This window comes from Cyprinodon tularosa, unplaced genomic scaffold (assembly GCF_016077235.1).
Source record: "Cyprinodon tularosa strain WSP-4 unplaced genomic scaffold, ASM1607723v1 ctg675, whole genome shotgun sequence".
NCBI lineage: Eukaryota > Metazoa > Chordata > Actinopteri > Cyprinodontiformes > Cyprinodontidae > Cyprinodon > Cyprinodon tularosa.
This window is the reverse complement of record NW_024039424.1, coordinates 1,350-29,348: the sequence shown is the minus strand read 5'-3', so window position 1 is coordinate 29,348 and position 27,999 is coordinate 1,350. Positions and strand designations below refer to the sequence as shown.

The following is a 27,999-nucleotide window of genomic DNA, read 5'->3' as shown; positions in this document are numbered from 1 at the left end:
CTTTTTTCTATAATGATAAGGCTAAATATAAATAGTAAAATCTCTTGGTGGTGCATCACCTTGGTTCATTGTCATCTGAAATGCCCCCCTAAAATTAAAGCAGCATTTTTATATTGAATTTAGACCTGCTAATTAACTGGAAAGACAGAATTATGAGATTAAAGTCAGAATTCTGAGATTAAAGTCAGAATTTTGAGATTAAAGACAGAATTCTGAGATTAAAGTCAGAATTTTGAGATTAAAGACAGAATTCTGAGATTAAATTCAGAATTCTGAGATTAAAGTCAGAATTCTGAGATTAAAGTCAGAATTTTGAGATTAAAGACAGAATTCTGAGATTAAAGTCAGAATTTTGAGAAAAAAAAGTCCGAATTCTGAGAATGAAGTCAGAATTCGGACTTTTTTCCAATATCAAAGGAATATGATATTTAAAATACATGTTAACTTCTTTTTTCATTGGCCATTATCCTCTTCCGTAACATCGCCCAGTTCTAACTTCAAAATAAACTAAAACTTTTGTTTTGAGGTAATAAAGTGCATTTTTTGGCGAGCTGCTAAGCCCAAACTAGCAATATAAATTAAATAACGCGTAATTTTTTTTTTTTTATGTATTGTTTGTAGCTGTCAGTATCCCACTGTGAGCACATTGACACAGCAGTATTTGGGGAGGCGCTGCCGACCCGCTGCTCCCAGAGATGGCAGTAGAGCCGTAACTGACTGCGGGGCCTGTGCGGTGACCAGCGGCCCTGACGTTACTGAACCACGGACTGCAGTAAAGCAGCGCAGAGCCGGGAAAAAAAGGTAAAACACACGGGTCCTTCAGGCCCTCTAAGGCATTTCAAATAACTCTTTTTCCACCGTTAAACATGTTTTATAGCAGTATGTCGACCCCGGCTGCATCTGGAGAACCGTTAACTTGGCTAAGTTTGCAAGGCTAGCATGCTAATAGCTACTGTCGTTCCAACATTAACTGCTAGATAACACCAAACGTGCCGAATTATCACTTAATAACCTATCATAATAATATACCCAGGGATTAAAAACTTGAATTATCCGTCTAATCATCCGTCATTAAAGAAGTGATAAAACCAATAAAGGCTGTGAATGAGGCTACTTTCTAGTAGCAGGAGCTAGCTAACAGACTTTAGCTTTCAGAGCAGATTATTTGCACTACATCGCGATAGATTAATAATCCCAAACAACCAGATATATTATTCCTATGTGATATGTACTGGAATTACACTTTGTTGGAGGAATTGTGGTTAAAACCTGGAAGATAAGATATACCTGTTAGTAAATGTGAGAAAAACATGTTCTGTGAAGTTTATCAGTTTAACCAGATTACTGTTTGCTGCTATGGTCTGTTTTTCCACACTGGGCTCTATCGTTATAAAGTAGGATTATTTACGCTTTGATCGTATATTAATCTTCACCCCAGATGTTTAATTTGTGAACTCTGTGTTGCTTCTAAACGTCTAAAGCTGCGAAGATTTGTTTGTGATTTGTGTTTACCTACAGATCCCATTACTTCAGACAAGTAAACACCTGCCTCACCAGCAGAGTTTTAACTATACGCTTCATTTTAGAGCCTTGCTTTTTTTTAAACACAAACAGAAATGATTCTCAGAATCTTATTCTGCAAAGTTCTGACCTGCATGTGTCAGTTTCAGCTCATTCTCTAAACCTACCTTTATTTTTGACAACTGAACAGTTCCTTGGTAAAACACAGATCTCTTAAAAACAGCCTGAAGTTACAGAGCTGTTTGCTGTAAAACTGAAAATCAAGTTATTATATAATTATATTCTCCAGGTTATAGAGCAGAAGTAAAAAAAATTAAGTCCCTCGAGTAAGATCCACCTTTTTGTTACCTTCTTTCATACACTTGAAAGTTTACAGTGGACTACATTGCATGTGTTTACAAAACTTTATCCATCATTATCCAACATGTTAAAAGATGCAGTAGGAGATATTTTCTGACGTATTTTTTTTTTACCATGTGGCATGAAAATCTCCCCACAGCCCCGTAGCAAGCAGTTAAATAGAAGGTCTCGAATGAAATGAAAGAAAATGGTCCCCGCTACAGTGAGAAATCAATTAATAACCTCAAACAATCACAAAACACGGTCTGTGGTCCACGATTGGTTCCTGACACGTCAATCATGGTTGTCTGCTTGTCCCTCCCCCCTGTGCACGTACCCTGCATGAACGAATCGACCCCCCGATGCTCGTGCAGGACGCCATGGCTCGAAGCTAGCCACTATTATGCTACATTCAAACCTAGAGCAGCAAAAATGTTTATGCTGCTTTATTTTTGATGCTTGTATAAGTTTGGTACTGATGCACGGCTGAAGCATCTTTGCTGCTCCGGCTGCGTGGTGGAAAAAGTGGGCCTGATGCGCGTTGAGTGAAGCTACCCTATCCTTTCTTTGCCGGTACTAATGGCAGCTATATTTGCTGTGATCAGTGGGTAAGAAATTAATTTGAATCTATTTTGAAGTGAGAAAGTCCACCTGAAAACATTGTCGGTGCAGTCAGTTCATCCAGATTACCATCCTGCCTTCAAATAATATTTCTGTCGGAGCCACTCAGACCCCCACATACCAGCGGTGCGTTATCACTAGGAATCCCGTTTAACAGCAGCCTCTGGCCCGGTTGCCTCCTCGTGGTTTGCCGCAGCGGCTGTAATCCAAACTGCGATGGCCAGGGTAATAAAAGCAAACATGTTTTGCCGGCAGATTTTGGCATTTTAAGTCAATTTAGGTGTTAAACTGTTTCAGAGGAGTGATCATAGCGCTCTGCTTCATCATTGCTGTCTGTCTTCCTGCTCCTGCTGCTCTAGACGCGCTGCGGGACCTTTTGCCTTGCCGTGATGCGTGTCAACCATTGCCATTGCATGTAAACTAGCTGCTTTTGCTGCATCTGCTGCTTTAGGTGTGAACGTAGCATTATGTTGTTGTTAGCTCGTGTCACAAGCACTCGGTCTCGGCTTGTTTCGTTCTCGATCTTGGAAACATCTGAACACCCTGACAGACACGTTCGTGTGTTTTGAAGTCGTGGTTTCGAGGGGTGGTCTGAAGGAAGAGGCATGGTTGTGTATTTTCAAAAAGTAAAGCTTGCTGGAACTGTTTTTCCAAGATCTCCTACAGCACCTTTAAGAAGAATCCGCTCTGATATACTGTTAAGTTTAATAGGTCACCAGGTAATTAAGCAGCAATTCTGAAATGTCAATCACTTTTGGGGGGCAAAATCATTGTTGTTTGTGGGAGAAAACTGTTGTTGCACATCTTTGCCGTTAGACAGGTTTTCAGTGTTATTTCAAAACAAAGACATTTGAGTTGATATTTCAATCAACCTTTAGTATTTTATACCATCTTGGTTACTAGTAAACGTCCCTTCATTGGCAAATTTCCAGGAGATAATAAGGACTCCCCTATCCTTCATGCACTGTGATTGGAAGGATTGGAAAAAACTTTGCTGTTATTTGTTTGGCTTCCTGTTTTCTCATGAGATCTTACTTTTCTGTTGTGGCCTCCTGAAGTCACTTTGTGGAAAACGCTGTTTCCTTTTTCTAACTTCAATTTAAACTACCCACTCATACTGAAAACCACTGAGTTGATTTCTGAAAGTACTGTCTTCCACACATAGGAGTGTTACCATTGGTGTTACCTGGCTGCGCTCTTTTAATAGGTTGATGATTGATCAGGGCGGGTAAAGGATGTCGTTGAATCGTGTTCGCCTATCTGCCAACTTCTCTTTGCATTTGTTTTACAATCCATCGAACGCATAAACCAGTTGCCGGTCTATCGCAGGGTACAACAGAGATGCACAGGAAAAACAAATACACTTTAAAAGACCATTTACATAGACCAGTTAACCTAGCAGTCAGGTTTTACTTTATGTTTTATTTTTTGGACTCTTGCAGGAAGCTTGAGTATCTCTAGGAATACAACAAACAAATGTTCAGATGGGGCTGCAACTAATGATCATTTTGTTAAGCGACTGATATGTATATTATTTGTTCAATTAATCGATTAACAATTGACTATTTATTATTATTTTGATACACATATTTTTTTTTATCTTAAATGCAAATTGTTAATTATTCTTTTTCAATTTTGGTATAATTACTGTTTTAAGTTGGCCACTCTGTCAGCTATAGGCATAATTTAGAGTCTATACTCTAGCTAATGATTAATCCATCACTAAATTAGTTGACGATTAGTTCAAAAATAAATAAATCTGATTAATTCTTGTCAGCCCCATATTTAGACTATTTATGAAATCATTAGATTTGTCTAAAAGTGGCATTATGGAGTTAAACGCAGGCATCAAATAAGAGATTACATTTGCCATTTTATTGATCAGCTCTGTTAGGCTTAATAATTGTAATCTACTTCTCTGTGTGTGTCTTCTGCGGTTTTCTACAGCATTCTGTTCTGCTGTTTGTTTTGGATTGTGGATTTCTGTTTTGCTGTCTTTTTGCCATGAAGCCTGGCCTGGCAGCTTGGGTTGTCATTAACCGGATGTGTCGCTGGCAACATTGGGAAGGAACTGCTCCCAGAACAATAGGGGGTTTTCAGGTGACGTCACACTCACGTGACTACTCAGCGCGTCCGCCATATTGGGTGGCAGCCTTAGGCAGTATTGACAGTGAAAAATGATGAAAACATGTTTAATTGTTGGTTGCACGGCCCGTGGAGGTGGAGATCAACGCTCTTTCTATCGCATACCAGCCGTAATCGTGAATCAATGTGAAAAAACAAAACAGCTATCTGAACAACGCCGTCACCTATGGCTGACACGGATATCCAGGTCCGATTTGGACGGTGTGAAGCTGGAATACGCCAGAGTCTGCAGTGCTCACTTTGTCACAGGTAATTAACTGTCAAGCATTTAAAACATGTAAGAATATATTAATAATAGGGCTTGGGCATCATGACGTATTACTTTCCGTGGCCGCAATGTTGACTGCCTCCGCCGCCGCTACTCAGACTACTGCCTATGACTACCGCGTACTGGACTCCCTCTCTCAGCCGTGTTTTAATTTGATTAATTTCACCTTAACTTGATTTCAACCAGCGGGAAAAGGCTCAAATATGTGAAAAACCCGGAGGGTTTAGGGAGGTTTGGCAGTTAACGTTACTAACCAAACCTTTGAAACACATAGCAGCTAGTTAAAAGTACATTACATGCCTGAGTGGTTGTTAGCACTAACGGTTAGCACTATTTGCTGGCTTTATGAGCTGCAGCTCCTGAACCCATCCATTTGTAAACTGCACATGAGACTCCAAGGACTTGTAGCTTTGGAACTGTTCGCGCACCGCCGGCCGTTAGCCACCTAGCATAGCGAGCCCTGCGTCGGATTGTTTACATTTTTACCATCTTATTAAAACTCACCCGTCCACGTATGATGGCGATTTCCTTCATGTACATCACTTCGACATCTCATACCCAACCAGATGTGAACTGGTTGTGAGCCTCTAGACCCTTGTACGCTCTCATTTCCTCAAGAGTGTTCAGAGGGTTTCCACTGAACACCAGGTAATGAACTATGTCACCGTGCTCTACATTTGGCCAATCATCTGGATTAGTGCTAAACAAGGCACCGTGGAGGGCATAGGGGTCCATATGGTCGATCACGGAACATTTCCTCAGATATGTTCCATGATCTGGTGGCTCTAGCGTGCTGGTGTACTTATCCATTCGTGACATGATATATATGATAAACGATAATATGCCACCCAAGATGGCGGACCGGAAGCTGGCCAGTGACGTCACTGAAAACCCCCTATTGTCTTTTTAGAAGAAACTTCTGCTTGAGAGCTTTGGAGTGTATGTGCTTGCAATATCTCTCATATACAATATGTAGGCCCTTGGAAAGGTTTAAGCCCTGAGGTTTAAGTCTTTTTCTTTACAGTAGTGTTCTGTAAAAGAAAGTGATGCAAACTTGCAACGATTTTACTTCATCTTGGTCCAGATAGACAAGACATGCTAAGTCAGAAGAAGGGAAAAGTTCAACAACAGCAAAGATATTTTGTGTTGCATCACAGAATTGACTTTGATTGTTCCACTTACTGTGGGCGTTGGGGTGACTTAGTGGTTTTACTGGTGGATTCCCTGCACTTCCCTTGGAATGCATCTGGGCTCTCTGAGCCACTTGGTGCTTTTCAGGCCTCCACTAGCTCCCTGTCAACACTGCACTTCCAAAGGTCAGTAGGTTTCCTGGCATTACGGGTTTCAGCCCGTTGCTCAGCCGATCACTTAAAGTGGCTGATCCAAAAACACAGCAGACGTTCATTAACAGTCTTTTACTGTTGCAGAAACGTTTAACCACAGTACCTATAGAGCTCACCGTCTGAACTCTTTTTGTTACAGCTAACGATATGATGTCTTACTTTGGCTATCGGCGAAACAAACAGAAATTGAATCAGCAGGATTTATGAAGGGCATTATTCTGAAGCAGCGCCCGGGTGCTCTGTCTGTTTGGTAAGCAGATCCTCCCGCACGGCACTGCAGCGATGACAGTAGGTCAGGAAAAATACAGTGACAGCCACACAGGGTTTTAATGAAGATTTAAAACACGTCTCTTCTACCTTGTTAATGTCTGGCATAAACGCTCTGGCTGGTGTGGGGATTTACAAATTAATAATTACATTTTGCATCGGCCTTAAGAAGGGAAATTCCTTGCAGAGGTATTCACATCCTTTACTCTCATTATGACTAACAGTATTTTAATAATGAAAATGCTGTTTTGTTGTTGTTGTTGCTTTTTGATCAATCTATTCACTGCTTTCCTCGGTTCAGCTTGACATGGTTTTCCAGAAGGGTTATAGCAAGGTTTTAGATAGCAAATCTTTAGCAATGTAAAGAAATGCATATTTTTTCTGTATAATTCCTTTCATAGAGTTGGTGTTTGGCTGAAATTAATGCCCAACTGATCTCCTGCACACACTTTTTCTGTGCTTGTCATGATCATTTCCATTTGGTGCATTGCTGCTGGTATTTCTAAATAAAATGACATGGAGAGATCAAGCTTCTTCAATGTGAAGTCATTTTTTAATTGCCCACTTTAAAACTAAAAGATCTGCTTGTTTTCATAGAGATTTGGTGATTTGCAGCTAAAGGAGTGCAGCAGAAAAGAAGCAGTCTCTAAAAAAGGAGCATTGTTGCAGCATATTAGTCCTACGAGACCATGGCTTGCTGAAACGGAGATGCCAAGTGTAAAAAGCCTTTTGCTCAGATTTAGAGAGGTCTTTACTCCCAAAGTTGGAGATCACATTCGAAGGTAGCTTGTTTACTTTGAAATCATCAGTTATACCGCTGTACCTTCAGGTTACAGAATCAGAGTGGAAAGATCTGCCTGGGCTACTATTATCAGCAAAACAAATATTTTAAATGTTTGCATCACTTTTAATCACTTTTCTGTTTCCTATGTTCATAAATTCTCTCTTAAATCCATGGTGCTTTAAAGAATAACCCCTCCTGCTCTGTTTTCCTCCATTCTTGCTAGCCTGTTGTTGTGGCTTTGGTGTTGAGATGTTGGTTACAAACTCCTCATTATTCTCTGCTGCTGTTGATACTGTCTTTTTCTAATTTGTTAAAGCTACAGTAGCCTTTCATTTTATTTAATTTTTTTCTAAATCCATTGTTTTCTGACCTGCTTTTCAGGTTGCACACTTTCCCCTGCATATGTGTTCATGATATTTGACATAACAGTTGAGGAATTTATTAGTTGGTTTAGTTTTAATGAAACACTTACACTTAAGGGCTGGTTATACACCTTTAGCAATGTCTCGCAGTGAGCTTGACGCAGTAATTTTTTATTTATGCTGAATATTGAAGCGTGGCCTGTGCTATACGCTGTGGGTCTACATACGGCCGAGGCGATCGAAGTGGGGGCGAGGGACATGGTGGCGAAAATGAACGAGGATCCAAGTGGAAAAAGGGTCCAAGCGTTCTCACGCACCTCAATCTTCCTGCTAGTCAAACTTCACGAGTTGTTTTCTGCAATTTCGGTCATAAAAAAACAAAACAGGCCGGCCTCCTGTCAGCTGTCTGTTATAATTTGGGAGAGGTGCAGCAGAACATCTGTGGAGGGGACAGGGACGTCTTTTTGTTCACTGCGACACCTCTGCAGAGGGCCTGGTTTCGAAGTATAAATCAGCCTTTACGGAAGGATTTCATTGGCCCTAATCCTCTTCCGTAAACAGTCACCTCAATCTTTGTTACATTATTGTTTTTAGACTGAGATGTCAGTGTGGTTTTTAAAGCCTCCGTCGGGCTCTTTTCCTTATTTTCGCAAGGTGCTGAAGTGTCCCGCAGGTAGGAGGAGTACAGCAGAGCAGCTGGGCTGTGTTTTGTCCTGCATGAGAGCAACTTGATCTCTGGGTCCCGCATTTTGGCTTTGCATGGAAGAAAAAAAGCCATCCATTTAGATACAGCCAAAGCTTCTAGTCATACCTGGGTTATTTTCTATTGTTATATCTTACCATGTTGGAGATGCTGAAGTCCTACAAACTGTGACTTTATGAGAAAATTAAAGCCTCTCAAATTTGTTAGATTTGTGTTTGAACTTACAAATTTTATAAAAAATCTGATATTCTTGCAGTCTTATTTTGTGTTTTTGTTTTTCTATAATGTTTCATTATCCTGATTTGACCTAGTTTAGACCAACATTGAAAAACAGTAATTTCTTACTAATAAAAACCTCCAGATCTGTCAGAAATCCTGTAAAAACCTTCTTGGAGGGACAGTGTAGGTGTTTGTGAAAGCTTGAAACAAACACAAAACGAAAGGTTTTGGTTTCTTCCAGCCAGACTTCAAGTATAAAGTTGACAGGATTGAGGATTTCTGTACACAGATATCTGTCCTTCCAATCTGTTAGGGTTGTGGAGCTTTTGCCACATCAGATGTTAACAAATCTAGGTGGCTTTTAGTGCTGTATTAAAGGAATAGTACACCCAAAACATGATTAGCCTTCATTTTCTACTCACCCCCATGCTGAACAAAACTCTGGAGTACTTTTTTGATATCTCAAATGCATCTGGAGATCTGGGAGGCTTCTTGCTGTCTGCTGACATTCAAAGAATGGAGGTCTATGGCGCCCGAGACAGAAAGGTCCACAAAAGTCCACAAAAACGTGTCAATATTCCTCCATACTGCTCGTCCAATGTAATCCAAGTGTCCTGAGTGGGTAGCATCCAGAATTTACTCGAAACGAAGTCATTTAGAATGTTTTTAGAGCATAAACAGTAGTGTATAGGATTTCCTAATAGCGCCCCCATGCGCGCTCACGATTCTACGGAAGCCGGCAGACCAAACCGGAAGGAAGTGCGCATTCAGCGTCTGCTCTTCCAATAATGCAAGCGTAGAAGAAGAAATGTGCTGTTTACCTGTGCAAAGAAAGAAACAACGAAAGAAAAATGTCTGAGGACTTCAGTGTTGAGGAAGAGCATGAGTTCTTTGCCGAGCTGAATGCGCTGGTTTGGTCTGCCGGCTTCCGTAGCGTCGTGAGCGCGCATGGGGGCGCTATTAGGAAATCCTATACACTACTGTTTATGCTCTAAAAACATTCTAAATGACTTCGTTTCGAGTAAATTATGGACGCTACCCACTCAGGACACTTGGATTACATTGGACGAGCAGTATGGAGGAATATTGACACGTTTTTGTGGACTTTTGTGGACCTTTCTGTCTCGGGCGCCATAGACCTCCATTATTTGAATGTCAGCAGACAGCAAGAAGCCTCCCAGATCTCCAGATGCATTTGAGATATCAAAAAAGTACTCCAGAGTGTTGTTCAGCATGGGGGTGAGTAGAAAATGAAGGCTAATCATGTTTTGGGTGTACTATTCCTTTAAAGTGTTAACCATTTGTACATCTTTGCAGTTAGGTAATTGTGACTTTTTATTAGATATTTTTCCTTCTAATAGATTTTTGTTTTTCACTTCAGTAGTACCAGATTAATATTGCGTGAAATGTGGAAGAAATTTGGCAATTATTCATCATGTTCCAGTTTTTATACATTCCAAAAATCCTGTTTTTTATTATTGTTTTTACAGTGGTCTGTGAACATTGTTCCCTTTGTATCTGAGTTTTCTGACCAAAATGGAGGGAGTTTAGACGTGTAAAGTAGGGCTGAAACAATTCTTTGGACTAATCGTGATTAGTCGATTATTGAAGTAATTGATCTATCATTAACTACCTGTCCTCAAGTTGAAAAGTTTTAGTTTCACTCGATATAATTCTGTAAAAAATTTTCTTTGGGGAACCTTTTGCTATGGGTTATTAATCGAAAAATGTATAAATGTTAGTTGCAACCCCAGTGTAAAGCAGGGCTGCTGCTGACAGATGTTTTAATTATCCATCAAAATATATAAATATATATGTATATATGTATATTTTTTGTATGAATTAGTTATAAAAACAAATGGTAAACAAATAGTAAAGGAGCATTCCTCTATAGATGTTAGTAATTTTAAAAAGTCACCGGGCTGCGTTTTGTTTCTTTTCTTTTTTTCCTTAAAAAACATATCGTAGGTTAGGGCCTCACTTTTATCAGTATTTAGAATAATGTAAGGAATTGCTTTTTGAATCAAAATGTACTTGTATATGAGCTATTTTTATTTCCCGAGAGTCTGCTTAGCTTTACAGCAGTAAAGGATAAATTCCAATGCTTATTCAGACAACAAAGACATTTCAGATGTGTACAGCTACACATGTGATGGACCACAGTCCTATAAATATGAGCCTGTTGCACTTAGAGAGCAGAGAGAGACCGGGGGGGAGAATAAACTCATCGCTGTATAGGAAAAGTAACTTTACCTATGATAGTCATAATGTTGCAGCTTGTCCTCAGAGGATCGTTTACTCCAGCAGCTTCCTACTACTTTTCTGAACTATACACTGAAAAAATTAAGTGTATTTACCCTTAATTTGAGTACGTAAATGAGGTAGTTTGCCAATGTAATGGGTATTTATACTCCTAAAATTAGATAATTTGATAACATCCACTTGAAATAAGACAATGCAATTGCGTTTTCTCGTTTTAAATGTAAATTATCTTGTTCCTAGGCAAAATGTCAGTTTTATCTCCTCAATCCAAGAACAAATGCACTTTAAGAAAAAAAAAATAAATACTCATCTAGATTTCGATTTTTCTCTAGTGTAGATATCATTCTAAGAGATTTTGCAGTGATCTGCTTTTAGAACTTGTAAACGGATCACAAAATTTTGGGTGGTATTTGGTGTGAAAAACTCCAGCTACTGTGCCGTCAGAGAGAATAGATAGAAAAATAAAATAAAACACACTAAATGTTACCAGCTGGTGGTTTTACGCAGTGAGCTGTTTTATTAGTTATTAGTACATATCTAAGAAATAAACATGATAAACTGATGTCACCCAAAGCTCTGGAAGCGCAAGAAATCATGATTTTTTCCAAAAATGAAATCTTCATAACCAGAATGTTTTGTTGAATTGATTTGATAATTTATCCCCGAGACTCCCCATGGTTCTGTGGTCTCGGGCCTTTTCTCAATATGTGTACTTGTGCGTTTTCATGTACTCGTGAAACATCATCATCCTCAGCCCTAGTACTTTTCCAATTCACAAGAACAGCAGACCGAGAACAGACAAAGTCCCCGGAGTACTTTGAACTGATGTTCAAAGTCCCCGGATGTTCTCGCCCCTCCCTCTTTACCCAGCATGCATCATAGCAGACTTGTCCATTCTTGAGATTGACAGCTGTCCCAGCATGCACTGCGGCAGCAGCAGCTTTCAATGGAGCGCTCCATTGAAAGTTAAAAGTTCTCTTTTCTATTGCTGTTGTTCAGTAAAAGCCTGTTTTAAGATATTTTGAGGCGAGAATATTATACTTTAAAGCATCAATATATGGTCCATTTACCAATTTAATGTGTAATTAAAAAACCGCAGCCCTCTCTTAGCATAGCCATGTGTGAAGTATTTCTGCCTCTGATGGCGAGTTTTTTGTTTTATTTGGCAAGATATTAGTTTGATTTGTGTTAATCTGACTGTGTTAATTATTATTCCCCCACTAAATGAAAAAAAGTAAGAATGTATTATTATCTAGAGACTATTAACAGGAGGTGAAATGCAGCTCCAGACGTGCCGGCGTGTGGTGACGTCACAAGTACGCTTCTGTTCTTATTGACCCATATTTATGCTGAGTGCTCCCGTTCTCCCAAAGTCCACACTTTCCTGTGTTCTTCTCCAGAACATACTTGGTGAGGACACGAGTGTGTACTCACGTTCTAGTGAATTCAGAAACTGCCTCTGTCTGAATAAGTCACACTGACTCACTTCACTGACCCCTGAGTAAGGGAGCCGCTGAGAGGACACAAACGTATACTTCTCTGACTGGTTACTTTTTCAGAAAAGGCCATGTTTTACAGCTTGTGAACAAATGCTTTTTAGGTGTCTGACCTGCCGATCTCCAATCAGAGCCATTCATTATGAAACGGGCCGGTTCTAATCTCTGGCTGATTGCGTCCTGATCCGGTGCCTCTCTGATCAAATGTGATCTTCTTTGTTACAGTGCAGCCATGGGACACAGAGTAGGCTGAACAGGACGGCCTAGCTAGACACATCTGTCGTAAGTATCAATGAGAACACACTCAGATCATTACACTGATATCACCTTGAAGCACCTTTGCATTGGAACAGTTTATATTCTAAGCTTCCTTATGATGTCAGTGAAGTTTTCCAGTTTAAAGTAATTTGTGGGTTCTCAGGAGTGAGCTGCTGATGTTGCCTGGTTTCTCTATGTAAGGCTTCCCACTGTGGCGAATGTCATGGCCACGGCCTCATCAAGAGCAGAGACTAGCCATAACCACAGACGCACATCCCAGCTCCATGCCATTGGTGAGTCAAAGCACGCTAGACATGAAATCCTGGCTGTAAACCATCTTTTCTGTTCTAACTTCTTCCTTAATGTCCTCCTCTCTAGTGTCATGTGCCAAACTCAAGAGAAAGAAGAGCGTTTTCGGCGCTGCCATTTATGTGGAGGTGACAGCAGAGGGAGAGACCCGGCGCACGACCAAATCTCACAGCTCCTCCAACCCAAAATGGGACGAGAGGCTCACTCTGTAAGGGGCTTCTGTTTACCCTCTGCTGTCCTGCTCACTGTTTGTGTTTTTCACCCTAATGTGATCCTTACGCGTCGTAAGGAATATTCTGCAGGATTCAGGCTCATTTATAGCTGCTTTTAGCGAAGCAGCTGATATTTCTCTTGTTTCCACCATAACTTCCTTTAAGCTCACCTAAGGCTTGTTTATATCGCTTATTGAACAAAACAAAGTTGCAATAACTTTACAGCTTTAGGGAATCGCAAGTAGTATTATATAAGAACCCTCCGGTTGCTCATCTGATCATTTGAAAAAATAAAAAAACTACAGGAGTTGTCTGAAAGCACACAGGCCTCTTTGTGCTGTCCCACAACCAGAGCCACCAGCACAAATGTTGCAGCTCTTTCTGAGCTGCAGCCAGAGACAAATCACTGCTAATAGTAAAGGTTTTAAACAGGGCAGCTAGGGCTGCAGTGTTAAGCACTCCTGTGTTTGCATCGTGCATGTTTTGCAAGGCACTGTGGGTCTTTCTCATGACTTTGAGGCTGTAATTTAAGATGTTTCTCTTTGGGCCGATGTGCTCGGTTCTAAAAACAATGGCTGCACTGTGTTGTGCTCGTTTTGTCCTTGTTAGAGCTCAACGAGTCGGCATTATGCCAGATATGAATCTTATCTCTTCTTGCTGTTTTTGTTTTTTTTCTTTTTTTAGGGGGTGGTAGGTAGATGGATTCTTTATAGTTGTTTTATTTGTAAGGTGTTATGGCATCACACTATCTTTATAGAACCTTCAACTGTTTAAATATTGTCTTAATAAGTCATAAATGACAGATGAAAGCATGTTTAATGTCTTTCCCTATGGGAAAGAAAAACCTCCATGCTTTATGTTTATTGCTTTCCTCCTTTTTAGCAATGAGACTTGGGCTTTCTAAGAAGTGTTTGTGTGTTCTTGATTTTCTTTTTAGGACTGTAACGCCACACACGCAGGTGAATTTCAAAGTATGGAGCCACCACACCCTGAAAGCAGACGCTCTGCTGGGCAAAGCAACGCTGGATCTCACTCAGGCACTGGAACAGCACGACAGAAAATGTAGGATTTTAAGACTCATGAGACGACGTAAACAGAAACATGACTGTGATAGATGTGCACTGGAAAAACGATCTAGAAATAAGTAAAAAGTGTATTTACCCTTAACTAAAGTAGGTAAATTAGATGATCTGCCAATGGAATTAGTGTTTTTACTCTTAAAATTAGATATTTAGACTTGAAATAAGACAATGCAGTTGTGTTTACTTATTTTAAGTGTAAATTATCTTGTTCCACTGGCAAAATGTCTCTTTTATCTCCTCAATTCAAGAACAAATGCACTTGCTTTAAGAAAAAATGACTTATCTAGATTAGCATTTTATTCCAGTATGTATGCTGCTTTCTGCCTCGTTTCTAAATACGATAGCAGATTAAGATTTACAAAGCAAGGTTAGACTTACTGGCATTGGAGACGCTAATTCTGATAGTTTTCTGCATAGATAAAGAATTATGAACAGTTAGGGCTTCAAGATATTAGTAGAACCTCCGGCGCGAGATAACTGCAGAGTATTGAGATATCACTTGCAATATATGAGTTAATGCTTAAAACACATCAGGAAAGTATTCAATGTGCTTTACTTTTCCATGTTTTGTTATGTTGTAGCCTTAATCCAAATTGTAAAGAGTTTAGCCATTCGTGTTAGGGAAAAATGGCTGCTTATGAAGTAATCGTTATATAAGAGTAAACAACTTTATATTAACTCATTAAACAATAACTTTCATCCATTGTATTATAAATTATTTAACATCCCTTATGCCAGCTCTAGCTTTGTGGAACCCTTTCTATTTTGTGGTTATATTGAAGGTGATAATGGAGATTAGTCAAATTTCCTTTCATTGTTGATAAAAGTGATCAACATGTGTAGCTGAATACCTTTGTTTGTAGAACATCGTCTGATTTGAAACCAAAATATCTCTAAATAAGATCAGTTTTTTTTTTTTAACCATGATTTCTTTGTCGCTAACATTTTTTGCATTAGTCTGAAGCTTAGCTGATTTTTCTTATTAAACTTGAGAGGTATTTTCTAAAAGTTGTTCAAACTTGTATGCCTTAAGGGCTGGTTATACTCCCCGCAGCAGTGTGTCGCAGTGAGCTTGTCGCAGGTATTTTAGATTTATGCCCAATATTGAAGCATGGTCGGCACTATGTTGTTCCACGCCACAACGCAAGACGGACAATCATGAACTAGCTATGGGTCTAGATACGGCCGAGGTGGTGAGGAAGTGGGAGCAAGTTTGTGCGACAACGGGGAGACATGAGGGCACAAAAGAGCGGGGATCCAGGTGGAGAAATGGTCCCAGCGTTCTCACGCACCTTGCTCTTCTAGTTGGTCCATCTTCACGAGTCGTTTTCCACAAGCCGGTAAGGAACCAAACAAGAAATACGCATAATGTAGAATAGATGTAGATTTGACCAATCAGAGGCCTCCTGTCTGCAGCACTTTCTGCGGTCACCTTCGAATTTTGGAGAGGTGCAGCAGAGTGTCTGCGGAAGGGGTGGGGGCACATTTGCATTCACTGCGACACAAATGCAGTATTCTGACTCGGCTAAGGCAAAACATGCCAAGCTGTGATTATTAGGTTTCGCCAAAGGATGCCTCTCTTGGTTTATGTCACTTATTCAAGACAGGTTTAACTAACCGGTTCACACAAGCAGACCTTGTACTCGATTAGAGCTCATTAAGTAAAAAGGGAGAAATGTTAACGCGCTCGACATTTCATTGATGGAAAGCCATGAGGAGTTCAAAAATGTGTTTGAAAAAAAGAAGGGAAATACTCTAAAAGGAGATGGCAGGTCAGTGCTGACGGATTAAATGTGTGAATTGTCACCCTTTTCACCTCAGATGAATCCAAAATAAATGTCATATCTAATTATTGTCAATTTAGACAATATTTCAGATGTGTTGGTGTTAGTCTTTTGATACAAAATTATAATTATTAGCGACAATTTATTCAAATGCTTCTTTCTTGTTTTAGTCCAGTTTTAGTCTGGAGAGTTTAGTCTTCGTTTTGGTCACATAAGCTGTTTTAAATTCACATTTAATCAGATTTTAGTCAGTAAGAATCTTGCTTTGACTAAAAAAGTGCTTAAAATTTTTAATATTAAAAATTTGCTGCAGGTTTAATTCCTTTAGTAGTAAATCAAAGGTGAGATACACACCTTGCAGGTATAAAAGCCTTATTCAAAACCATAAGCTCTGGTTTGACGCACTTTTTTTCTTTTTAAACAAATCAACAAAAAGATTCAGGCTCTTGAAATCTGTGCTGGAATTTCACATTTAAATAACTATCTTCATACCGTAGCCGCAAAAAACAAACTTAAAAAAAACAACAAATGTAACAAGACTGAGGGAGAAACCCTGAACAACTGTTACCTACTGGTAAAGAGGCATTTTATCTGTGAAACAGTGAGGCCATGATTGAAGATGTTCTATGGAAGAGCTGAGGTCAAATTAAAGGAGAAGTTCGGTTTTTTACACTTTAAGCCCATTTTCTGTAGTGTCCAGGATGAAATCGAATGATCGACACCAAAAGTTTGACAATTGCTCCTGTGTCTGCTTTTTGGCTCATTTAGAATCCCCCCCTGGCTGCTTTAGAATGGCTAGCATAGAGCATGTCCGATAATGTCCTTAAAACAACCTTAAACGTTCTTTTTTTAAAATATGCTACTCACCGGGTCGTCAGCGCTGTTCAATGACGTTCCAAAAAAAGTTTCGTGAAGAAAAAACATTCCTGTAGTGTTTTATTTAGCATTTTGTAAATCCCATTGAGTTCTGTAGGAATAGTCAATATTCCCCTGCCACCGGAAACGGAAATGGGGCCTGTTTACACAGTTGTAGTCTTTTCGCTTCACTCTGTGTACTCCGACGTCGAGAATCAAGAATCCACCTTTCGTATTCCATTTTCAGAGTTTTTTAAAGTGTTTAACAGAGACGTTAGCACCTCGACGTCGGAGTACACAGAGTGAAGCGAAAAGACTACAACTGTGTAAACAGGCCCCATTTCCGTTTCCGGTGGCAGCGGAATATTGACTATTCCTACAGAACTCAATGGGATTTACAAAATGCTAAATAAAACACTACAGGAACGTTTTTTCTTTACGAAACTTTTTTTGGAACGTCATTGAACAGCGCTGACGACCCGGTGAGTAGCATATTTTAAAAAAAGAATGTTTAAGGTTGTTTTAAGGACATTATCGGACATGCTCTATGGAAGCCATTCTAAAGCAGCCAGGGGTGGATTCTAAATGAGCCAAAAAGCAGAGACAGGAGCAATTGTCAAACTTTTGGTGTCGATCATTCGATTTCATCCTGGACACTACAGAAAATGGGCTTAAAGTGTAAAAAACCGAACTTCTCCTTTAAGACATTCAGGTAAATTATTCCTACTCTAGGAAATCGGTAACGTTTATCTAGTTGTGAAAATGAAAGACTAATTTCAATCCCAGACGAAATGGAGTGCTCCTTCCCATGAGTTCTGAGATGCTTGTATGCGGGTGAGGCTGTGTTTTTATGGGTTGATAATCGTCAGTTCGATTTCAAAAACCAGAACCAGTCTTCAGGATTCTTCCGAACCTCCTAATGAAAACACCACACCTGCTTTTAATAGTTTTCTCTCTCTGTCTTCTGGTAGCACACCTGAGTGTGAGCCCATGTGACTCGGCGCAAGTCTCTGATACATTTAGAAGCGTTTCCTCCAGCTTTGTCGGGTTTAGCATCTCGTTAGAGAAAACTGATAGCAGATGAGTGACAAAGTATGGGCAGAAACAGCTGATGATGAGATCTGCCAATACTTTGACAAGCTAATAGATTAATATTGGTTCTTGGGAGGGGTTCTCGGTTTGGATAATGTTACGGGAAACACTGCATGAATTGACACATAATCTAATATTCATTTGGAATAATTCTTGAGGTTCCATTTTGAATTTAAACAGGTTGGACATTCAGTGCTCAAAAAAAGATCTAGAAAAGAGTCAAAATGTCTTAAATTAAGAGTCTTTACCCTTAATTTGAGTAGGTAAATAAGATGATTTGCCAATGGAATGAGAGTTTTTACTCTTAGAATAAGGTAATTAGATAATAAACACTTGAAATAAGACAATGAAATATTTTTTTACTTATTTTAAATATAAATTGTCTTGTTTAATTGGCTAAGAGTCTCACTTACCTGCTCAATTAAAGAAGAAATGCACTTATTTTTTCCAGGGTGGTATGTCTTACTTAAAAACTTGTTTTACTTCAGGTAATTGAGGAATTACAATATCATAGTAGCGTGTTGCTAGAGTAAAAAAGGAGGGGGCAATGAAAAAGAAGGTAAAAATGTATATCATAAACCTTTGTTTAAGATCAGAGGTGCCCTCCTGTCTGCATATGATTCCTAAATTTAATCAATGGCATCTCCACCAGTCTAAAGAGTTATGGTAATCTGTTTTAGATGGCAGCAGAAGCTACATTGAACACATGTACCATCATAATCTCATTCTAAATGTATTTAGCTGTGTTGTTTTCTTTATTTTTTTATTTTTTTGCTACCTGTTTTCTCCATAGTGGAAAACGTGAAGGAGGTGTTGAAGCTGAACGGGGAGCAGAAGGGGGTTTCCATGCCTGTTGGCGAGCTGACTGTGTACCTTGATGGCCTGACTGTCTCTGATCAGGAGGAACTGGCACCGCTGACCAATGGCGGCACAGCAAACGGCACCAGTGAGCTCCCTACTTATGTTAGGGGTGTGTTATGTTACATTAAGTCAAGCATTCATCCTGCATGACATCTACAAAAACTAACAGATTTATTAGATAATCTGTAAATAACTTTAACTTAATCCCACGCTGCATATCCAGACTGAATTGATATTGAATATTTATCTGTTTTGCCAGAAGTCCAGCAGAATGGTGACGCCATTCATGAAAACGGGGACTCTTCTTCCTCTTCTTCAAGGGCTGCTAACAGGTAATCACCGTAAATGCATAAATCATAAGTAACTTGTGCTAGAATAGTGTATTAAACTTAAGTTTTCATAATGTTAAAAAGAGGAATTTATTCACTCATTCTTGGGGGTGGGGGGGTATTTATGTTGATGTCGGCAACAACCTCAGGCTGTCCTCTCTGTCAGGAAGGTGGGGGTTGATTGGATTGGATTTGAGTGCTGTTGTTCAAACAGGGAAACAAATTTGAGTCAGATGTTGTGATTGTTACGAGCCAAATCCCATCAAATCAGTTTCATCTTTTCATTTTTAGCTTTAAGGTAATGAAAAATGCCTGGTCCGTTTATTTTAGATAATATTTGATGCTGCAACATTTTGCCAACTACTTTGTGTGGGTGGCAAAGACCCTCCCTGCTTTGATTATTCACATAATATGGTGTTTGTTAAAGACAGTGCTTTGCAGAAACATCCATACCCCTTGAACCTAATGGCTTTATATTCTGTATTATTCCATTGATGACGAAGGCGATTAACTAAATCACTGATTGCCAAAGCCGGGGTTGTGACCCCGCTTGGGGTACTTGATCAACTAGCATGAGGTCTTTAGATCCACTACAGAAATTAATCAAAAAAAATAAACATTTACTCCTCTGGTTTCAACAGCAATTTACATCATCAGGGATTTTTTTTTTTTTTTTCAGATGTTATGTTATTGCTTGGCTAATATAAATAGCAATCCTTACCAAAGAGTTTAAGCCCATCTTCAGTTGGTGTTTATTAGCACCACTTTGTTGTATTTTCATGTGAAATTAGATTAAAATATATTGGAATTTTTTTCTTATTTTTTTCTTGTTTTCCTCCAAAGTACGATGTATAGTAATTTAAGCTTTAAACATGATATAATTCTGCTCCAAAAGTCCAATGGATGTAATAGTAGCTCAGCTGGAAAAAGGAAAATGGATCACAGGAAATGTTAAATAACTTTAAGAGCAAATTATCGTTTGAAAAGTGTTAAATCCTCCGATTGCCTTTTTTGTTTGCACAGAATTCATAATCTAGATTTAGAGAAACTTCAAACAATCCTTTGCATAAAAGATAACGAGTGGAAAATTGGTCGACATTGTTTGAGGGATCAAGAAACAGGGCGGAGTAAAGGGAGACAGGAAATGTGTTTTAGTACATTTTGTAAAGCACCAATAATTTAATGTGTGGCAAAAATAAAAGAATGACATCAACAAGAGAGAAAATTTGGGACAATAATGAGTTAAACTCTTTTATCAGCACTAAATATGAGTCAGGGGAAACCCTTTCAGTGATTAAACCAGTTTGCTATTTATGCTGTGCTTAAACAGATGGGAATAATGAGCAACTCTTCATTAGCTGCTTTTTACAAAGTTCCAGATGCAAAATAAAAAAAAAGAGTTGTTGTTATTAAAATACCAGTGAACTATCGCTTTGATGCTTGAATACAAAGAATCGTCCACCTTTAAAGCTAAATCTACATTAAAAAAGGAGCTGGGTGGTATAGTTTCTGATCTTCACTCATCGTTTTCCTCTTGAAGCACCATGAATGGAGCAGACCTGGGCCAGCGGTCCGGTTCCTGCTCAGCCTCCAGTGGTGCAGATGGTCAGGTGCCTTCCAGTTCCTGCAGCCCTCCTCTCCATCATGTCCCCAGCCTGACTAATGGAGATGCAACAGCCAACTCCACCCCAGTACACCAACCTCCAGACAGAGACCCAGACGCCAGAATGGGTGAGTTTACTCTATTATCAAACTGTAAAAACACATTTTTCACGCACCTTCATGTAGCAAAATCCATCTGTGAATATGTAGTTTAGTTATTTAGTAAATATGAGGATGCATGCTGCAAAAGGCAGGATAACCACCTCCAAGGACAGGAATGCGGATGTGATCAACCCATGGGATGCTGCATTTTTCTCTTCTCTTCTTCTATGCAAAAACCTATTCTGTTTCCAGTAGATTCGAGTTAATGTTCTTCATGGTTCATAGGGTTTTAATGAAGTGTAGAAGAAGAACAGTAGATTAATTTTCATTAAGTGAGGCCTGCAGTCTCTGCTGCTGTCAGCACCTTTGTCCAAACACCCAGGAGAGATATAAAGTAGAGGAAAGCAGAGTGCAGTATGCTGCAGAGCTGCTCTACGCTAAAGGGGATGAATGGACAGAAATGATTCCACTTAGGCTGGTTCTCAACAAAAACGCACAGCTCCTGATCATTGGGTGTCATTCCCATTTTTTTTTTTTTTTTTTTTTTTTTTTTTTTACATTGTGTTTCTAAACAGGTACGATTCACGATGTTCTTATTCTAAATCTTTTTGAAAGAAACCATGTGGAGGACCTCTATACTGCTACTGTTCTACCTCCACTTCATTAAAGCTGTGAACACAGTGAAGAGATGCAACCATTCTTTGTTCTCTACATCCAAGAAGAGTATTAGGAGAAAGATTTTCATGATTAAATATACGGCATGCTGGATTTCATTACTTAAAAGTAGAGCTGGGTATTTTCGCCAAAGTCCTGAATCGATTCGATTTTGATTCATTCAGTTCTAAAGCGGTTAATTTTGATTCGATCTGTTTTTACAATAATGAAAGTGGTTCAACTGTGTTTCAAAACACTCATGTATTTTATTTTTTCCTGTCATATTAAACACAAAGTGCAAACTTGTAAATCGGACAGTTTAAACTTGAGATGTCTCAAAAGTGCAAACTTGTTGGTGAAAAGTGAAAAGCGTCACTCGATCAAACAGGCATGCATGAGCTGCATTATCTCCACTGCACAAACCATATTTGCAGCGTATTCTGTAACAACTACAGGGTGTTTGCTGGTCAGCCCCCATTTGTTAATGTCTTCTATCAACCTATTGGCTATATTTGCAGCTGTGTGGCTTAAAGGAATAGTACACCCAAAACATGATTAACCTTCATTTTCTACTTACCCCCATGCTGAACAACACTCTGGAGTACTTTTTTGATATCTCAAATGCATCTGGAGATCTGGGAGGCTTCTTGCTGTCTGCTGACATTCAAATAATGGAGGTCTATGGTGCCCGAGACAGAAAGGTCCATAAAAGTCCACAAAAAACGTGTCAATATTCCTCCATACTGCTCGTCCAATGTATTCCAAGTGTCCTGAGTGGGTAGCATCCAGAATTTACTCGAAACAAAGTCATTTAGAATGTTTTTAGAGCATAAACAGTAGTGTATAGGATTTCCTGAAGGCGCGCACATGCGCGCTCACGACGCTACGGAAGCCGGCAGACCAAACCAGCGCATTCAGCTCGGCAAAGAACTCATGCTCTTCCTCAACACTGAAGTCCTCAGACATTTTTCTTTCGTTGTTTCTTTCTTTGCACAGGTAAACAGCACATTTCTTCTTCTACGCTTGCATTATTGGCAGAGCAGACGCTGAATGCGCACTTTCCTCTGGTTTGGTCTGCCGGCTTCCGTAGCGTCGTAAGCGCGCATGTGCGCGCTTTCAGGAAATCCTATACACTACTGTTTATGCTCTAAAAACATTCTAAATGACTTAGTTTCGAGTAAATTCTGGATGCTACCCACTCAGGACACTTGGAATACATTGGACGAGCAGTATGGAGGAATATTGACACGTTTTTTGTGGACTTTTATGGACCTGTCTGCCTCGGGCACCATAGACCTCCATTATTTGAATGTCAGCAGACAGCAAGAAGCCTCCCAGATCTCCAGATGCATTTGAGATATCAAAAAAGTACTCCAGAGTGTTGTTCAGCATGGGGGTGAGTAGAAAATGAAGGCTAATCATGTTTTGGGTGTACTATTCCTTTAAAGTATTTTGAGTGCATCTTTCCTGCTCATTTGAATGTGAACGTCACGCACGTCACAATAAAACCAATCGATCTCATTCCCTAGACATCAATTTAGCAAAAACGTAAAGGAATCTATTCAAAATGATTAAATAGATTTTTTTACCGTACTTAAAAGTATACAGGTGCTGGTCATAAAATTAGAATATCATGAAAAAGTAGATTGATTTCAGTAATTCCATTTAAAAAGTGAAACTTGTATATTATATTCATACATTACATACAAACTCATATATTTCAGATGGTTATTTTGTTTAATTTTGATGATTACAAATGACAACAAATGAAAATCTCAAATTCATCATATCAGAAAATTAGAATATTACTGAAGACCAATAAAAACAAAGGATTTATAGAAATGTTGGCCAACTGAAAAGTATGAACATGAAAAGTATGAGCATGTACAGCACTCAGTATTTAGTTGGGCCTCCTTTGGCCTGTATTACTGCAGCAATGCGGCGTGGCATGGAGTCGATCAGTCTGTGGCACTGCTCAGGTGTTATGATAGCCCAGGTTGCTCTAATAGTGGCTTTTAGCTCTTCTGAATTGTTGGGTCTGGTGTATTGCATCTTCTTCTTCACAATACCCCATAGATTTTCTATGGGGTTAAGGTCAGGAGAGTTTGCTGGCCAATTAAGAACAGGGATACCATGGTCCTTCAACCAGGTACTGGTAGCTTTGGCACTGTGTGCAGGTGCCAAGTCCTGTTGGAAAATGAAATCTGCATCTCCAAAAAGTTGGTCAGCTGCAGGAAGCATGAAGTGCTCTAAAACTTCCTGGTATGTGGCTGCGTTGACCCTGGACCTCAGAAAACACAATGGACCAACACCAGCAGATGACATGGCACCCCAAACCATCACTGACTGTGGAAACTTTACACTGGACTTCAAGCAACGTGGATGAAGTGCCTCTCTTCTTTTCCTCCAGACTCTGGGACCTTGATTTCCAAAGGAAATGCAAAATTTACTTTCATCAGAGAACATGACTTTGGACCACTCACCAGCAGTCCAGTCCTGTTTCTCTTTAGCCCAGGCAAGACGCTTCTGACGCTGTCTGTGGTTCAAGAGTGGCTTGACACAAGGAATGCGACAGCAGAAACCCATGTCTTTCATACGTCTGTGTGTGGTGGTTCTTGAAGCACTCACTCCAGCTGCAGTCCACTCTTTGTGAATCTCCCCTACATTTTTGAAGGGGTTTTGTTTCACAATCCTCTCCAGGGTGCGGTTATCTCTCTTGCTTGTACACTTTTTTCGACCACATCTTTTCCTTCCCTTCGCCTCTCTATTAATGTGCTTGGACACTGAGCTCTGTGAACAGCCAGCCTCTTTAGCGATGACCTTTTGTGTCTTGCCCTCCTTGTGCAAGGTGTCGATGGTCGTCTTTTGGACAACTGTCAAGTCAGCAGTCTTCCCCATGATTGTGTAGCCTATAGAACTAGACTGAAAGACCATTTAAAGGCTTTTGCAGGTGGTTTGAGTTAATTAGCTGATTAGAGTGTGGCACCAGGGGCCATCAATTTTGAACCTTTTCACAATATTCTAATTTTCTGATATGATGAATTTGAGATTTTCATTTGTTATTTGTAATCATCAAAATTAAACAAAATAAACATCTGAAATATATGAGTTTGTATGTAATGTATGAATATAATATACAAGTTTCACTTTTTAAATGGAATTACTGAAATCAATCTACTTTTTCATGATATTCTAATTTTATGACCAGCACCTGTAGTGGAGGATGTTCTTTTTCCGGGTGGATCTCTAAATAAGTGGTCCTCCTAATTGTCAATCATTCTGCTGATATGTTTACGTAAGGCCGTCCTACGTGCTCGTCCCCATTTTCACTTACCAGTGGTGAGTCGGACATAGTGGAAACATGGAAAATCTTCCTTTGGAAAGTAAGCTTGTATGAGCGATGCAAACAGCAACTTTTAAACAGAGCGTGCACGAGGAGAAATGGGCTCTCGCACACGTTTAATAGGGGTTCCCTCTCTGAAGCGGGTACAGGGTTGTGCATGTGCATTTTTTTGATGGAGAGGGCGAGTCTTTTCAAAAATATCCCCAAATTCCTCCACTATACGTTTAACATAGTTGTTTTTTTCATCCTTTTCTATAGCATTTTAATTCAATTCAGTTTGTTTATATATATTGCTAATTCACACTATCATCGTTCACACGTCATCTCAAGGCATTTTACAGAGACAAGTCAATATTTATCATAAAGATGAAATTTTTTTTTAATCAAAGTATTATCTCTTTTTATTCCTGATTGAGTTCAAACGGCTCCGCTTTAGTTTGTTTTGTTTTTTTCTTCTTCTCTCTGGATCATCTCCCACCGCTGGACTGATTCTTGCAGTTTTGGTTCATAAACGGTTATGATCCCAGACATAAATATTGGTGCTCTTAGTGCAGCCCTGTGTGGTTATAAAAATGCTGCCTACAAGACCGATTTTTGTTTAAAAAATCCCCAAACAGATTAGGAGAGACCCTGTCCTGCCCAGAATGCCTTGATCCAAACCTAAATACCGTCCATTTATCTCCAGTCTTTATTTCAGCTTCCCTGCTTCCCTCAAACGAGACAAACAAGAGTTGTGTTACATCTACTGTGTTCTTAAGGACATTTAGAGCTCTGCCTGTGACCAACTGTGAATTTGCTCTCCCAGAGTGTGAAATTCACTCTCTAAAAGATTCGCTTTGGGAGGATTTATACTTATGAGCTACACTGCCGCTCCAACATTTTCCTCAAAGCTTAGATTAATAAACCACGTGAATTTGTTGCCTCTTTCTGGATTGCTAGTTGTAAATTGTTATTTATCGTTGTTATTTAGCTCTCCGGTTCTGTTCTCCTCTGCTTCTCTTTTAGAATCATAACAGAAATACTTATTGGAAGAAAAAATCTTTTAAGCATGAACCTATCCTGAAAACTTAGTTACTTGTGCAGTTTATTTCCTCCCTGTCCTCTGGCTCTTGTTCTTTTGCAGCAGTAAAACAGGCTGTTTTTAGAGGCTCCATGGTGTCCTATTCACACTGTTACTGGTGTAACTTTAACAACTTGAGCTTCTTATTTCCTCCTGCCTCTTGTTTTTTTAGCAAGTTACTTTGCTTAACGCATTAATAGAATGTTTCTAGATATATTCTGTTTTGCTTAAAACTTTGTATGGTTGAGTTTGTTAGTATAAATTTTTTTTGATCTGTTGCTTTTTGTAAAAACACTAATTTTTCTGATCCATCTGCAGTGAATGGAAACTCCTCTGAGACTGTTCCCAGGCAATCTTCAGCATCTAGAAGGGAAGCACAGCCCTCTACAGGTGACAATGAAGAGAGCGCTCTAGATGCTTCCCTGCCAAATGCTGAACCATCCCCAACCGGCTCCTCCCGGCCTCCTCCAGCTTCCACACCTTCTCCAGCATCGTCTGTCGCTGCTAAACCTGCCGATGGCACCACTGCTGCTTCAACCACCTCAGCCTCTTCAACCCAGGGGGCTACCACCCTCACCGCATCCTCATCATCGTCCTCTTCCTCCCCTGCGCCAGGAGAAGCGAGTGCCTCAGGAGCTGGAGGCAGTAGCAGCAGCTCAACAACAACTGATGGGGTGAAGCCCAGGCAACAGGCCCCTAATGCTCCAGCATCAGATCCTCTTCCACCAGGGTAAAAATCCCATCTGGATGCTAAGATCGTATTCAGATCCGTGTGACATCACTGCTGCCAAGCAAACATGAATGACGCGTGTTCCATAACTAGATATAGTGAATTTTTTATTTTATTTTAAAGATAAGATATTCTATCACTTGCATTGAAAGCATTTTAAAGTCAACGCTTTGGTTTTATTGAAGCATTTTTGATCAAAATTTGGTATCTAAAGTTGGTCCAAAATAATCCAAAAAACAATCATTGGATTATATGGAAAATTATCTAAAATCTCAGAAGCACAGATTATTTCTGCTCCAGCTTTTCTGTCCTGCAGCGCTTGTATCCTGCACATGGTCACAACAGTAGCTAATAGCAAAGCATAACTTGGACACATTTCTACCGTTTTATTTGGTACAATCGTAGAATATTTTTATGTTGAAGCTCATAGTGGAAATGAAACGGTGAACCAAACTAACTGAATTCACTAACTTTTTCCAATAATTATATTACAAACGTGAAAATATGAATTTAAAGGGATAGTTCGGGATTTTTGACATGAATCTGTATGGCATCAGTGCGCGCCGTCCAGCTAGGAGCTAGGCGGAGCGAGACATGCATCTGGCTGTTGTTGAGCTCGCTGTCAGAATGACGGCGCGCACTGATACGAACAGAGAGAAAATAGGACCAAGTGATAACGACGTGTGACTTTTTCCACTACAATGTTTTTGGGATGCAAAAATATCGCTCTTTTGAACACATAATGTTTTGGGAAGAGAAACGTTTTATTTCGCTGGGTCTAGCAAACCTGTCGGACTACTTTCGGCTTGACCAAAGCTGGACGAGAACTCTGCTCACAGGATGCTGCCAGGGGTAAGTAAGTGTGATTGCATGACACTGGTGATGGGGATGCCATACAGATTCATGTCAAAAATCCCGAACTATCCCTTTAAGAGAAAAAAAAACATAGCATTGTTTTGTTATCTTTTGGCAAGGGTGCCGGATTGTTGCAGTATTCCAAGCAGTTACTCTATGATGCATAAAGCCAGAGAAAACTCAGGAACCTTTTTCAGTTTCTCTTTATACCAACAAAATTCTGTAAAATTTCTGAGGTTTAACCCATTAGCACCTCATTCATGATTTCCTGTTGATTGTAGAGCCGTTAGTTCGGAAAGGCTCGATGTGGAGAAAAGGCTAGCGATTTCAACAAGTCGCTTGGAAATGAGAAATTCGGGACATGGCTGCAGCCTGTGGACAGTAAAGATAAAATATTTTGTTGTGTTTTTATGTATATATATATATATATATATATATATATATATATATATATATATATATATATATATATATATATATATATACATATGACAGTCATGGGAACTTGTTTATGGCATTAAAATTACTTCTAATAGCATTG

The 27,999-nt window shown here is 39.5% G+C and overlaps 1 protein-coding gene across 5 annotated transcripts; it reads left to right on the top strand.

The window, feature by feature from the left end:
- Positions 1 to 642: 642 nt before the first annotated feature.
- On the top strand, positions 643 to 26,633 carry LOC119771499 (NEDD4-like E3 ubiquitin-protein ligase WWP1). Of its 5 annotated transcripts, none has more exons than XM_038267530.1 (9): positions 643 to 801; positions 12,556 to 12,612; positions 12,790 to 12,881; positions 12,967 to 13,105; positions 14,047 to 14,171; positions 18,716 to 18,868; positions 19,046 to 19,115; positions 20,653 to 20,843; positions 26,192 to 26,633. In XM_038267530.1, the coding sequence occupies exons 3-9, from the start codon at positions 12,812 to 12,814 to the stop codon at positions 26,605 to 26,607; spliced, it is 1,164 nt and encodes a 387-aa protein (XP_038123458.1). In that variant the 5' UTR covers positions 643 to 801; positions 12,556 to 12,612; positions 12,790 to 12,811; the 3' UTR covers positions 26,608 to 26,633. The 5 variants fall into 5 exon arrangements, with proteins under 5 accessions (XP_038123458.1, XP_038123457.1, XP_038123456.1 ...); XM_038267529.1 differs by having other exon boundaries at positions 19,043 to 19,115; XM_038267528.1 differs by having other exon boundaries at positions 18,716 to 18,892.
- The last annotated feature ends 1,366 nt before the right edge of the window (positions 26,634 to 27,999 follow it).